Source organism: Rana temporaria, chromosome 1, assembly GCF_905171775.1.
Source record: "Rana temporaria chromosome 1, aRanTem1.1, whole genome shotgun sequence".
NCBI classification, from domain to species: Eukaryota; Metazoa; Chordata; class Amphibia; order Anura; family Ranidae; genus Rana; species Rana temporaria.
The window spans coordinates 12,863,135-12,879,159 of NC_053489.1; the positions used below are offsets into that span (position 1 = coordinate 12,863,135).

At 41.7% G+C, this 16,025-nt stretch overlaps 1 protein-coding gene across 1 annotated transcript in view; it reads right to left on the bottom strand.

The window, feature by feature from the left end:
* Positions 1-3,749: 3,749 nt before the first annotated feature.
* The window catches only part of LOC120937429 (vomeronasal type-2 receptor 26-like), a 47,985-nt gene continuing 35,709 nt past the window's right edge, over positions 3,750-16,025 (bottom strand). Inside the window, exons 4-5 of the mRNA XM_040351043.1 lie at positions 11,611-11,734; positions 3,750-4,711 (exon numbers count right to left, since the gene is read on the bottom strand). Of these exons, the coding sequence (XP_040206977.1) occupies positions 3,819-4,711; positions 11,611-11,734 (1,017 nt within the window). The 3' untranslated portion in view covers positions 3,750-3,818. The remainder of the gene's footprint in view (positions 4,712-11,610; positions 11,735-16,025) is intronic.

The window sequence follows — 16,025 nt, forward strand, 5'->3', positions numbered from 1 at the left end:
CACTTAAATGTACGACGGCGCAGATTCAGAGTTACGACGACGTATCTACTGATACACCGGCGTGACACTACCTGAATCTGGCTAACTGTCTTTATTTCACAAATATGTTTGCATTTCAAATTCTAATTTAAATTGATGTAAAGTTTATTGCTGAAATTCTGAAATTTTAAAATTTGGAAATTCTGAATTCATAAATCCTGAATTTTGGGAAATCCAAAAATAAGAATGAAAATTCAAAAACCAGAAAATTTGAAAATCTGAAATAATAACTAACTAATGATAACTTAACTATTACTAACTATTAAATTATAGGTATTGAAAATTCCTTTTTAAATTTGGCTGTTGGTGAACGAATTTATCTGAAATTACGAATTATCCGAAATAACGAATGCCGTATCTAAACAAATAGAAAGTAACAAATTAATAGTAATCAATAATTATAATAATAACAATAATAATAATAATAATAATAATATTATAAATGTATTATTAATATTATTATTTTTTTCGTTCCATTACATTTGTTTCGATTTGTGGCATTCTTTATTTTGGATCATTCGTAACTTCAGATAAATTTGTAGTGGTTACGTTCCCTAACAGCCAAATTTGAAATGAAAATTCCAATACCTATAAGTTAATAGTTATTATTAGTTAGTTAGTTATTTTGAATTTTTGGATTTTTGGTTTTTGAAATTTTCATTTTTTTTTCTTTGTTATTTTTGCACTTTTCGAATTTTCGGGTTTTTGATTTTCCGAATTGTCAAATCTTCTGATTTTGAATTTTTTTATTTAAAAACTTTTGAATTTACGAATTACAAATTTATGAATCTTTGAATAAAATCTTAGTGCATTTATTATGAATTTCAAATTTATGAATTTTAAAATTTTAAAAGTAAGTCTCGGTGCATTTATTCTGAATTCCAAATTTCCAAATCTTCTACTCTCCGAACTTTCAATTTTTCTAATTTATAAATTCCAAATTCTGAATTTCTAAATTTTTGAATTTCTGAATTTTACAATTTACAAATTCATGAATTAACGAATTTATGAATTCCGAATCTTCAAATTTTCCGAATTTACGATTTTTTTGAGTTTTCAAATTTCTGAATTTAGGAATTTCCAAAAAAAAATAACGAAAAACTTATGAAACAAAAATGAAAACGAACACATTTTTCAGCAATACACATGTCTAGTTTCAGGGACACACACAATTTTATATCGTGACATGTTGGGTATTTACTGAACATAATCTTATATTTTATATTTTATTAACAATTGGGTAATATATTTCATCTGTGTGCACTAAGATTTACTTTGCTGTATTCTTTTTAATATGTATTGGATAAACAGTTTTATTAAAACATGTGACAAAACTGCCAAGATTTTATTCTCCGGGGTCTCTGCTATCAGACAATATAGAATGTTTAGGGGGGTAACTAATCTTCAGGGTGCAAAACAAAACAAAGTTTCTGTCAGTAAAAGTGATGAAGGTGATATTGTAGAAGAAATGGCGCACATTTGTAGGATGAATGTTGTATTTCTATATTATGGAGGTGTGATGTGATTGGTCAGGAAATGGTCAGGTGGTGTGCGGTGATGACGTCACAAGGAATCTCATTCTGTACTATTTTATGGAATGAAATCTCTTTTGATGTCCTAATCATTAGAGGTGAACCTTGAGTGAATGAATTCTCATAAGATGGAGATGGTGATTTCCAGAATAGGTAATACACGGTCACATGACAAAGGTCACATGACAAAGGATAACACTTTCCACTGACAAACATCACCTGATATTACAAAGTTCAATCCCATTACAACTTTATCAGACAAGACATGAAATGACATGGAGTTGGGTAAAAGGTTTTCCTAATGACACGTCAGCCTTACGTTACATAGACATATTATAATAAGAAAAGATACAATTAATAATTATCTTATCATTTCATAAATTCTTCCTCATTACCTCTGTCATGGACCTTGGAATGCTGAAGTGTTTCTACTTGAAATCTGTTACACAGTGGGGGGTATTCTGCCCTGTCTTAAGGCTAACCCGCCCCCCCACCCCCCCTCCAGACGGCTCCATGGTCTGGAGGGAAAGCATTGTTCTGTGTCTGGCTGTTTGTGTACTGTGATTGCCCCCTGGGGCTTCTGTCTCATTACACATAGCAGTCCTCCTATTCAAGCTATCAGACCAATCCCTGCTGACCCTGTTTCAAGTCCTCATTTGCATGGCTAAGAGGACCTAATTGAGAACTACAATGTACTTTACATTTGACCAATAGGAAAGCGGTTGTTGGGGGTGGGGTGTTCAAACTGCTGTATAAAAGTGTGTTGTGTGCATCCAATAAAAGAGTTTCCTGTTTGAACTTACATACAGTCTGCCTGATGTTTGTTCTGATGGATTTTGAACGGCACATAGCTGTAGTTCGAATCCCGGAGCCTTGGATGACCGAACCATCAGACGTTGCGATCTGCAATCTGATTCAATAGCAGCAGAGGAGTGTCGGGAGAGTGAAACCGAGCGAGCAAGGGTCTCGTTACAACCTCTATGACATTCGGTAAGGGATTTCATCTATTTTATCAGACCCGCCGATCCCAACAATCCCTCCACTAAATTCTCCCTGTGCACTTTATATATTCCCTATCACAGATAAATCACATGTCACTATGGCCACTGTGATATCACCCTATTATAGAGGGGGAGGGGCCATCCAAAACCTTCCTTATTGGCCTTGTAAGTCATATGACCTGAGTTCAAAGGTCAGGGAGTGACTTCTACTGAGCGAGCAAAGGCAGGGGGGCGCCGAAGCTCAAGTGCCAAAGACGAGTGGGTCTGAAGAGAAGAAACTGTGCTGCCCCTCCCCCCTCGAGCCGCCGCTGTCACAAGAGAGCTCTATTTCTTGCCTATCTCCTCCTCCTGTCAGCAGTGGGGAGAGTGGCTGTGTCTCTGGAGAGGAATAGGTGGCAAGGTACCGGTGGCAATCTGGTGACGGGATGGGTGGCAAGTGACACGCTGAATCTGGTGACGGGATGGGTGGCAAGTGACACGCTGAATCTGGTGACAGGGAACCGGTGGCAAGTGACAAGCTAAATCTGGTGGCAGGGGACAGTAGCAAGTGACACGCTGTAAAGTAGAAATATTGTACTTTCATTCTTGAGAGTAGGTGCGTAAATTGGGGAAAGCTTGTAGGGGATCCATAGCATTAATTTTCCCAGGGGCCCATGATGCTATTAAGATGGCCCTGCCCAAAGGGCCTGGTAATGGACTGGGGGGGGAACCCATGTGGTTTTTTTCAATAGCTTGTATCTGTAATTTCCGGGACCCGACAATTCATTATAGCCACGAGTAGTTTGAAATTACTTTTTTTCCTTTTAGAAATGTCATTTTGTGCAGGGACTGTTATAAACACAGGAAAAAATGCACCACTTTACAGGCATACTATAGAAACCCCCCAGGTACGAAATTTGAAGGAATATTTCACTTTTATTTTTTCACTTTAAGCTTTATTAAAATCATTGCTCCCAAAAAAATGCTGTTTTAAAAAAAAATTGCATTGATACATGTGCCCTGGGGCAGGACCCAGGTCCCCAAACACTTTTTTATGACAATAACTTGCATATTAACCTTTAAAATTATCATTTTTGATTTTTCATGTTCGTGTCCCATAGACTTTAACAGTGTTTGCGTGTTCAAACTAATTTTTAGCCTGCTCACATGTTCTGCTGCGAACCAAACTGGGGGGTGTTCGGCTCATCCCTACCAGTAATAGAGATAATGCTATGACTACTAGTAACCCAGTGTTCCTCCATACATATTAGTGGATAGCTGCTTTTGTATTCAGGTCAGGTCTGAACAGAATTATGTAACATTTTGGGAAAAATATACAGCCAAGAAGTCCAGAACTTGAGGCCATTATAGCAAAAACCTCCACAGCCACCATGTATTTCCCTCTGGTGCTCATATAGGCCGGGATCATGGCAATCCAAACACTGCAGAACACCAGCATGCTGAAGGTGATGTACTTGGCCTCATTAAAACTGTCCGGTAATGTCCTGGCTAAAAAAGCGATAATGAAACTCACAGTTGCCAGAAGCCCCATATATCCCAGGACAGAGTAGAAGCCGATAACTGAACCCTCATTACACTGAATGATGATCTTCCCCTGATAAGAGTGAGTGTCCCGATCCTGAAAGGGGGGAGAAATAGACAACCAAGTGACACAGATTATGACTTGGACCAGTGAAAAGACACAAATGATAAAATTGGGCAGTTTGGCTCCCATCCATTTCCTCCAGGGACTCCCAGGTTTGGTGGCTTTAAAAGCAATACACACCATGATACTTTTGGCAAGTAGAGAAGAGACGGCAACTGAGAAGATGACACCAAAAGAGGTGACACGCAGCATGCAGGTCACATCTACTAGATGGCCGAGGAACAAGAAGACACAGAGGAAGCTCAGCATGATGGAGACCAGGAGAAGATAGCTCAGGTCCCGGTTATTGGCTTTAACAATGGGGGTGTCCCGGTAATGTATAAATATCCCCAATATTAAACCAGTCAGAAGACAACAGAGGATGGAGACAGCTGAAAATACTCCAACAATGGGATCATCAGTGTAGGAGAGAAATTCCATCACTCTTGGAACACACCGATCCTTCTTCTCATTTGGCCATTCTTCATCAGGACATTTCATGCAGTTTTCACTGTCTGCAGGAAGAACAATACAAACACAATGAGCACTAGACATGTGCATTCGTTTTCGTCCGAATGCATTTTCATCCGAATTTCAGGTATTTTCGTTAACGAAAGCACATAAAACGAAAGCTGAAAGATCCGACATAAACAAATGCTTTGTTTTCGTTGTGGTCGAATGTGCCTAACCTTAAAGCGGGAGTTCACCCGAAAAAAAAAAAAAATTAACATTAGATTTAGGCTAATTAAGGGGAGCAGAAACGGGTATTTTTTTTTAAAATCAATGCCGTACTTACCGTTTTAGAGATAAATGTTCTCCCGCCGCTTCCGGGTATGATCTTCGGGACTGGGCGTTCCTATTTGATTGACAGGCTTCCGACGGTCGCATACATCGCGTCACCAGTTGCCAAAAGAAGCCGAACGTCGGTGCGGCTCTATACAGCTACTTTCGGAAACTCGTGATGCGATGTATGCAATGGTCGGAAGGATGTCAATCAAATAGGAATGCCCAGTCCCGCAGCCCATACCCGGAAGCGGCGGGAGAACATCTATCTCTAAAACGGTAAGTACGGCATTGATTTTAAAAAAAAATACCCGTTTCTGCTCCCCTTAATTAGCCTCAATCTAATGTTAAAAATAGAATTTTTGGGTGAACCTCCACTTTAACTCTATCAGTCAAATATTATTCTACATAAAGAGAAAAGATTCGACATAGAGAGAAAAGATTCGACATAGAGAGACATGAAGAGTAACATTTTTTTTTTTAAGATTCAGTTGAATCTTCTTCTTTTTTTTTTCTTCTTAGAACATTCGACAGACACCGTGGGCCAGATTCACAAAAGACATATCTCCTGTTATGCCGTTGTATCTCTGAGATACGATTGTCGTATCTATGCACCTGATTCATAGAATCAGGTTATGCATAGATAGCCCTAAGATCCGACAGGTGTAACTGTGTTACACCGTCGGATCTTAGGCTGCAATTCTAGGCCGGCCGCTAGGTGGCGATTCCATTGCGGTCGGCGTAGAATATGCAAATGACTAGTTACAGCGATTCACGAAGGTCCGCTTTGCCCGTCGATCTAAATTGACGTTGTTTCCGTAGAGATGCGTAAAACTAAGCATGCCCTCTAGGTGGTCTAACCAATGTTAAGTATGTCCGTCGTTCCCGCGTAAAAATTTTAAATTTCACGTTTGCGTAAGTTGTCCGTGAATGGCGCTGGACGCCATTTACGTTAACGTCGAAAACCAATGATGTCCTTGCGCCGGGCGGATTTACGTTACGCCGCCGCAAGTTTACAGGTAAGTGCTTTGTGAATCAAGCACTTACGCTGTAAACTTGCGGCGGTGTAACGTAAATGGGATACGTTACGCCACAGCGTAACGCATTTCAATTGGAATCTGGCCCCATAAGCCTTCAATGACAGATTTGACCTTAATTGTGCCTAACCTTAACTCTATTAGTCCAATATTATTCTACATAAATAGAAAAGATTCGACATAGAGAAAAAAGATTTGACATTATAGAGACATGAAGAAGAGTCGACACAGAGAGAAAAGATTCGACATAGAGGGAAAAGATTCGACATAGAGAGAAACGATTCGACATAGAGAGACATGAAGAGTCAACATTTTTTTTTTAAGATTCAGTTGAATCTTCTTCTTTTTTTTTTCTTCTTAGAACATTCGACAGACACCATAAGCCTTCAATGACAGATTCGACCTTAATTGTGCCTAACCTTAACTCTATTAGTCCAATATTATTCTACATAAATAGAAAAGATTCGACATAGAGAGAAAAGATTCGACATAGAGAGAAAAGATTCGACATAGAGAGAAAAGATTCGACATAGAGAGAAAAGATTCGACATAGAGAGAAAAGATTCGACATAGAGAGACATGAAGAGTCTAAAATATTTTTATTGTTTTAAAGATTCTGTCAAATCTTTTTTTTTCTCCTTCTTCTTAGAACATGCGACAGACACCATAAGCCTTCAATGACAGATTCGACCTTAATTTGGATTTTCGGACAAATGCATTTTTTTTACGGAAAACGAAATAAATAAAAAACGAATTTCGGGATTAACTAAATAAATTTATTTTTCGGACGAAAACGAAATTCCGAAACAAAATATTTCAGTGTGCACATGTCTAATGAGCACAAGAAACGTGTTATAGGCAGAAAAGATGATAATGGGGAGTTTCCATTTAAATTGTCTGAAAACCCTTAAAATGTATTTCTCCTTTTTTTTTATCTTTTGGTTTGGAAAATATACCATTATTAACATTTTGTTATTAGGATGAGAGAACATTTTGGACAGCCGCACTACAAAAATGTGCCTTTATTCGTAAAAAATAGGATCAAAAATACATGCCACAGCAGAACGGACAGAAGGACTGACGCGTTTCACACCATCAAACAGTTCTTTTGACTGATAGAATGCGGTATATGACGGAAACACTCAAGCGGAGTGTGGGACGTTCCGTTACAGGGTCCATATGCTTTTTTGTTTTCTCTCCCCCCCCATTGGGAACTGACTGTTGACCCCTCCCCCCAGGCTATTGGCTCTATGGGCCTACCCCCCCTGTTCTCTTTACCTTTCCCCCCCTCGTTTTCTGTTCCCTTTTTTTTTTTTTTTCTCCTTTCCCTGGTATACCCCCCCCTCATTTTTTGTATTAGCGTGCTTATGATCTCTGTGCCCTCGTTAGAACCCCATGGAAGGCACAAAAACACAAAGGGAGAAGAGATCTTATAGATTAAATCACTGAACAACATAGTATAAGACACATATATGAACTGTAAAAATGGAATAAGAGGGTTATTCCCTCTTTTTTTTATATATTTTCGAATATATCGAGTGTATTTTTTTTTGAGTGTTTTAATTGTACGATTCTTTGACACAGATACAGGCGTAACGTATCCCCTTTACGTTACTCTGCTTCAAGTTTTCGTCGTAAGTGCTTGATTCACAAAGCACTTGCGGCGGCGTAGCGTAAAGTCGTCCGGCGCAAGCCTGCCTAATTCAAATGGGGCGTGTACCATTTAAATTAGGCGCGTTCCCGCACCGAACGTTCTGCGCATGCTCCGTTAGGAAATTTCCTGCCGTGCTTTGCGTGAAATTACGGCGCCCCAAACGTGTTTTTTGAACGGCGACGTGCGTTACGTCCTTTCGAATTCCCGGACGTCTTACGCAAAAAAAAATTTTTTACGCTGGAACGACGGCCATACTTTAACATGGGCTGTCTATTGTTACACCACCTAAATAGCAGCCGTAACTTTGCCGACTAGCGACGACGTAAGAGAATGCGACGAACGCGCGTACCTTCGTGGATCGCCGTAAACAGCTAATTAGCATACCTGACGCGGGAAAACGACGCGATCTCCACCCAGCGGCCGCCAAAGTATTGCATCCTAAGATCCGAAGGCGTACGAAGCCGTACGCCTGTCGGATCTTAGCCAAATGCCGTTGCATCTTTGTTTGTGAATTACAAATAAAGATACGACGCGGCAAATTTGAAAGTACGCCGGAGTATCAGCAGATACTGTTTCTGTGAATCTGGCCCACAATATCTATATATTATCTAGATAAAATCACTATTTATCACAAAGTTAAGTAACTGGGGTAGAGGGAGGGAGATATAAAACGATTTCTAGCCCTCACTAAATAAGAACTAGATATTAGAGGTTGAAAGTAGTCACCCCTAGATCTATCCTGGAAATATAAATGGATTATAAATAAGAGCTAATCATAGCTAACAATCACAAAACGTTGTTTCATATAAATACTTATCTATATTGACCATGTGACCAAGTGAGTGATTGATTGAATCCAATCAACAAATTCTGTGGACTCAATCAAAGACATGACTAACATATGTGATTGAGTGAGGTGCTCATGAATAGATCTAAGTGAAAGAATAAAAGTGTACATGTGAGCCCAAAAAGCAAACAAGAAGAGTTTTGTATAAAGTGCATGTGAATATAAATATATATGTACATATATGTAGAAATATATATTGAACGTATACATATGAATATAAAGGATTTTATCACATGCATATAAATATGAAAAAAAAAAAAAAACATATTGCGTGCGAATATGCGGTTGCTCGGTGCCAAGGAGTTAAAGGGGTAAAACACTGAGGCCTTGTACTCACGGCAGGACATGTCCGATGAAAACGGTCTGCAGACCGTTTCCATCGGACATGTCTGGCCGGGGACTGCCCGGGGACTTCTGTTCGATGGCTATACACACCATCGAACAGAAGCCCGCGCGTAAACATTACGCGGGGCGTGTCCGCGGTGTCGCCGCGTCGATGACGTGGTGTCGCCGCGACAATGACGCGGCGACGTGGGCGGGCCGCCTTAAAAATGCTTCCACGCATGCGTCGAAGTCATTCGACGCATGCGAGGGATGCGGGCGGCAGGACATGTACGGTAGGTCTGTACAGACGACCGTACATGTCCGGGCGGACAGGTTTCCAGCGGACTGTTTTAAAACAAGTCCGGGAAACAGTTGTCCGCTGGAAACCTGTCCGATCCGTCCCAAAATGGTCCGCTCGGGCCAACACACGGCCAAACATGTCTGCTGAAACTGGTCTGCGGACCAGTTTCAGCAGACATGTTTGGTCGTGAGTACGGGGCCTGAGAAGTGTTCATGTAGTGCAGAGATGTTCTCTATGGCCCAGATTCTTAAAGGACTTACGACTGCGCAGCGCCATGTACGCCGCCGTAAGTCCTAATCCGACCCGTCGTATCAATGCGTCAGATTCTTAGAATCAGTTACGCATAGATATCCATTAGATTCGACAGGCGTAAGTCTCTTATGCTGTCGGATCTTAACTGCATTTTTTTTTTACCGCTAGGTGGCGCTTCCATCGAATTCCGCGTCGAGTATGCAAATTAGCTAGATACGCGAATTCCAGAACGTACGCGTGGCCTAGGCAGTAAAGTTACAACGTTTACGTTAGGCTTTTCCCGGCGTATAGTTGCCCCTGCTATATGAGGCGTAGCCAATGTTAAGTATGGCCGTCGTTCCCGCGTTGAAATTTTAAAAAGTTACGTCGTTTGCGTAAGTCGTCCATGAATGGGGCTGGACGTCATTTACGTTCACGTCAAAACCAATGACGTCCTTGCGGCGTACTTTGGAGCAATGCACACTGGGAAATTCCACGGACGGTGCATGCGCCGTTCCGCAAAAACTTCAATCACGTCAGGTCACAGTAGTTTAACATAAAACACACCCCCCCTTCCACATTTGAATTAGGCGGGCTTACGCCGGCCGATTTACGCTACGCCGTCGCAACTTAAGGAGCAAGTGCTTTGAGAATACAGCACTTGCACGTGTAAAATAACATTATAAAAACGCCAGTAGCTTTGCAGTGAGTTTTTCAACTTTTTTCATTTTTCAAAGTTTTTCAATAGCGTTTTTTAGCGTTTTTCAATAACGTTTGTTAGCGTTTTTCTGCGTTAGCGTTTTTTTGCGTTTTTTTTTAAAGAAAACCTATATTTTTTTCAATTGATCAAAAATGTTAAAAGACGCTGGTGAGTGAAGTTTTTGAGCGTTTATCGACGTTTATCAGCTTTAGAGCGTTTTTACAGCTGAAAAACGTCTCTCAGAACCCACTCGTTTTTTTTTTTTTTTTTTACTGCCCAAAACTGCTGATAACAGCCTATGTGTGCATGGATACATAGGATAACATGATGGAGAGTTTAATGACTGTAGAAAAAAAAACGTCTACTGCCAAAAACAGCTGCTGTAAAAACGTCAAAAAATGTCCAGTGTGCATGACGCCTTAAGGCCCCGTACACACGACCAAACATGTCTGCTGAAACTGGTCCGCGGACCAGTTTCAGCAGACATGTTCGGTCGTGTGTACGGCCGATCGGACAGGATTCCAGCGTACATTTGCCCGCCAGACCGTTTTCGAGCGGGGAAATGTTTCGAAACTTGCTTAGAAACATGCCCGCTGGAATCCTGTCTGTCGGACATGTTCGGTCGTCTGTACAGACTTACCGTACATGTCCAAGCGGCCGTCATCCCTCGCATGCGTCGAATGACTTTGACGAATGCGTGGAAGCATTGACCTTTCAGCGTCGCGCACGTCGCCGCGTCATCATCGCGGCGACGGCGCGAACGCGTCACCGCGCTGTCTGTCCGCGCGGATTGTCTCTCATTTCTGTATGATGGTGTGTACAGCCATCATACAGAAATCTCCAGGCGGGCATGTCCGCTGAAAACGGTCCGGCGGACCGTTTTCATCGTACATGTTTGCCCGTGTGTACGAGGCATAATAGTGCACAGATGACAACAAAACCTGGGGAATGCCCAGGGAAAAACCAAGCCTCCTTACCGACCAGCCTGCAGAACAACCAATTAACCTGTATGTAACAGTAGGCGTTAAAAACAGGGGTTTTGTCCGCACACATTTGCAAACACATGCGTGTGCCAAGGCACCCTGTAATCTGTGGTCCTAACACTAAACAATGAGCGTCCCCACAGTGGAGGCACGTGCATTCTAATGGATAGTGCACAGAATCGTTGGCATAAAATAATGATATCTGAATGATGCCTCTAGCTGCACCCATCATTCAGATATCACCGCACAAAGCCCAGGACGTCATATGACGTCCACCCGGGATGGGAGATCCCATCTGTGGACGTCATTTTACAATGGGCCGGTAATGAAGTGATTCATGTTTATAACAAATAAAAGGGATTGTTGGAGTGCAGTGGTCTGAATCTTCCTTGTCTTTCAGGTATATTTCTGTACTGGCAGGGTCTTGGAAAATGTGCACACATTGTAGAGATGTACTTCATATGTCTTACTCCCTGACACACACATTACCCACAGCGATACCTTCTATACAGTCCAACAATAACTTACTATTTACTAACAAATACAAACTCTACCGGAAATGTTGGAGATCTCTCCTTCTGGACACGAGACGCACTCATAGCAACATATATGAATTGAAGATCCAAACTTTTTTCTGTTGCCGGGTAAACAGGGATCTGAACATCGAGATACCGGGATCTGAAATCAGATATTAATATTAATTATTTTATAAAAGTGCATCATACCTCATTAGGCTATACACAAAAAAAAAACACTTCAATACCGGGCACTTTTACCCCCTTTCTGCCTAGGCCAATTTTCAGCTTTCAACGATGTCGCACTTTGTGTGACAATCGCGTTGTCGTGCAACACTGTACACCATATGAAACTTTTATCATTTTTTCACAAAGGTTAAGCGTTCTTTTGGTAGTATTTAATCACCACACTTTTTTTTTTTTTTTTGCTAAATAAACGGAAAAAGACTGAAAATTTGGCAAAAAAAACGTTTTCTTCTTTTTTTGAAAATTGTTTGACATTTTTAAATAAATAATTCTTCAAAAATGTAGCCCAAAGTGTATTCTGCTACCTTTCATTGATGAAAATAACCCAAATCAGTGTATATTAGCCTGTAGAAAAGTTATAGAGTCCACAAACTAAGGCCTCGTACACACGACCGAGGAACTCGTCGGAAAAGACACATGGTTTTCCTCGACAAGTTCCTTGTTAGGCCCCATACACACGATAGAATCCATCCGCTGAAAAATCCCAGCGAATGGGTTTCAGCGGATAGATCCTATGGTGTGTACACGCCAGCGGATCTGTTTCCGCGGATATTTCTCCCCTGGGATGGATTCCAGCAGATCGAATATTTGCTGACATGCCAAACAAATCTATCCGCTGGAATCCATCCCAACGGATGGATCCGCTGGTCTGTATAGACTCACCGGATCCATTCGTCCGAAGGGATCCCCCGCATGCGTCGTAATGATTCGACGCATGCGTGGAATTTCTTATATGACAGCGTCGCGCACGTCGCCGCGTCATAATCGCGGCGACGGCGCGAAGCGTCATCGCCAGAGGATTTTGGCACGGATTTCAATGCGATGGTGTGTACACTCCATCGCATGAAAATCCGCCGAAATCCACGAGAGGATTTATCCGTGGAAACGGTCCGCTGGACCGTATTCGCGGATAAATCCTCTCGTGTGTATGGGGCCTTAGGCTTGTCGAGGAACTCGACAAGCTTGCTTTGCGTACACACGGTCAAGACAAAATCTCCTCGTTCTCAAACGCGGTGACGTACAATACGTAGAATGGCTGAGGGTCCGTCCAGCCTTGTCGGTGTCCGTCTGCTGTCTTGCCCGGGGTTCATCCAGCCTTGTCGGTGTCCTTTGCATCCATCTGCCGGTCTGTCCAGCCTTGTCAGTGTCCGTCGCGTCCGTCTGCCAGGGGTTGCAGCGTGTGTTTGAGTTTGGCGCCTCAGTGGAGCTGTGCAAAGCCGGATTTCCGGTGTGTTTGGCTCCTCTCGGCTTCTCTCGGCTCCTCTCGTGTGGCTGCGGGCAGAGCCGAGCATGGCCAATCCTAGCCGAGCCTAGTCGAGTGTGCAGTACACTCGGCTCAGCTTGGTCTTTGTCAGAGACAGCGGGGATCGGCGTATATCGCGCACCCACGATTTCCCCCTGATTTTAAGGGGGAAAAAGTGCGCTTTATACGCCGATAAATACGGTATATATATTAGTTTTATCACTAGTGATTTGTTTACAGTTGTTTAGTGATTGGTACTTGGGTACTGATCTCATGAACGCTACATTTTTGTTCTATTTTCACAGTTTGGTTTATAGGTTGAAATTCAGTTTATCATAACATGTTTGTTATTTAAAAAAAAAACACCTTGTGGAACTTGCAATCTAAACGAGGGGGTGGGGTGGGGTGGTACATGTTTTGCTCATGTGTTGATATCTTCTATTGCTGGTGGAACTAATGCCGCGTACACACGATCATTTTTCAGGTTTTAAAAAATGACGTTTTTCAGGCTCTAGAAAAAACGTTTTTTTTCAACCCGATCATTAAAACGGCCTTGCCTACACACGATCATGAAAAAAAAAATGCTCTAGCAAAGCGCGGTGACGTACAACACGTACGACGGCACTATAAAGGGGAAGTTCCATGCGGATGACGCCACCCTTTGGGCTGCTTTAGCCGATTCCGTGTTAGTAAAAGACGATTCTCGCATTTCTGTCTGTTACAGCGTGATGAATGTGCTTACTCCCTTCCGAACGGTAGTTTTACCAGAACGAGCGCTAACATCTCATAACTTGCTTCTGAGCATGCACGGATTTTTCACGTCGTTAAAGCCTACACACGACCATTTTTTACAACCCGAAAAACGACAACGTTAAAAACGTCGTTAAAAAATAGAGTATGTTCGAATTTTTTTTTGTTGCCCGTTTTTCAGAACCCGAAAAATGCTTTGAAGCCCACACACCATCGTTATAATGGCATTAAAAAATTTTTTTACAACCCGAAAAATGATCGTGTGTACACGGCATCAGTTCATGATATAGGGTCACAACAGGTTGACTCTCACCAGTATCTGTATCACTGCATCTTAACGACTTAAGGACCGGACCAATATGCTGCTACATGACCCAAGGGGTTTTTACAATTCGGCACTGCGTTGCTTTAACAGACAATTGCGCGGTCGTGCGACGTGGCTTCCAAACAAAATTGGCGTCCTTTTTTCCCCACAAATAGAGCTTTCTTTTGGTGGTATTTGATCACCTCTGCGGTTTTTATTTTTTGCGCTATAAACAAAAATAGAGCGACAATTTTGAAAAAAATATTTTTTACTTTTTGCTGTAATAAATTTCCTCCAAAAACATATAAAATTATTTTTTTTCTCAGTTTAGGCCGATACGTATTCTTCTACCTATTTTTGGTAAAAAAAATCGCAATAAGCGTTTATCGATTGGTTTGCGCAAAATTTATAGCGTTTACAAAATAGGGGATAGTTTTATTGCATTTTTATTAATTATTATTTTTTTACTACTAATGGCGGCAATCAGCGATTTTTTTCGTGACTGCGACATTATGGCGGACGCTTCGGACAATTTTTTTTTGGTTTCATACGTTTTTATTGGGTGAACATGAGAACATACAGTAAAGTACAATGATACATCCAAAAAAAAAAAGTAGCGAGAATATAGCTTATTTTGGCTATGAACAGAAATTACTGCAAACATTTTTTTTTTTTTTAAAACTTCAGCATACAATCATGTGTTGCAATTCCATCCTCATCTGAAGAGGGCATATAAAAGGCATACAAGTAAGACATAGAAGATTGTACAATTTTCATTATGCATTATGAACCATAGGGTTCATCCTAGAACATTTTTGTTGTGTCCATCTTGACCAGTATATAGGGTTTTTAGTAGTAGTAATTCTTTAATGGTCAAGAGGGGTGGGGAGGGTGGTTGGGGAAGGGAAAGGGAAGGAAGAGGGGTGAAAGAAGAAGAGGAGAAGAGAGAGAGAGAGAGAGAAAGAGAGAGAAAAAAAAAAAAAGGGGGGGGGTAGAGGGTTTAACATAAATCTGCTTGACTTAGGGTGTTTATCAAATATAATCCTTCCACTTCAGTGTGCATTTTTTATAGTTTTGTTGCTGATACTTTTGAGTCTCAATGAATATTTGTGCTAGTTGACTGTGAGTCCTTGAAAATCATCCAATCACGCCATGTTTCTGAGAATTTCATTATTTTCTCCTGGGAAATGCTTATGAGTTCCTCTATTTTCTCTATGTTATTTATTCTCCAATTTTGACACATTTTTGGGACCATTGTCATTTTCACAGCAAAAAAATGCATTTAAATTGCATTGTTTATTGTGAAAATGACAGTTGCAGTTTGGGAGTTAACCACAGGGGGCGCTGTAGGGGTTAGGGTTCACCTAGTGTGTGTTTACAATTGTAGGGGGGTGTGGCTGTAGGAATGATGTCATCGGTCGAGTCTCCTTATAAAAGGGATCACTCGATCGATGCAGCGCCACAGTGAAGCACGGGGAAGCCGTGTTTACATACGGCTCTCCCCGTTCTTCAGCTCCGGGGAGCGATCGCGACGGAGCGGCTATAAACGAATAGCCGCTCCCTCGTCCCGGATCGCTCCCCGAGGGAATCCGACCACCGCATGTAGCGGGGGGGGGGGGTCCCGATCGGACCCCCGACCCGCGGAAAGGCAGGGACGTACAGGTACGCCAATGTGCCTGTACGTGCCATTCTGCCGACGTATATATACATGCGGCGGTCGGGAAGGGGTTAATGTATCCCATAATGACATCAGTCTTTGTTCAGAATCTCCCATCAGCTGTCATACTGACTGGTGTCACTGCCCCACCTAATAATATATCTCACAACTGTCACACTGACTCATGCACAAACTTACTGCAATCAACAACCTTCATTGGCTCCAAAAATTGCCCCATTCATGGACAGACACAT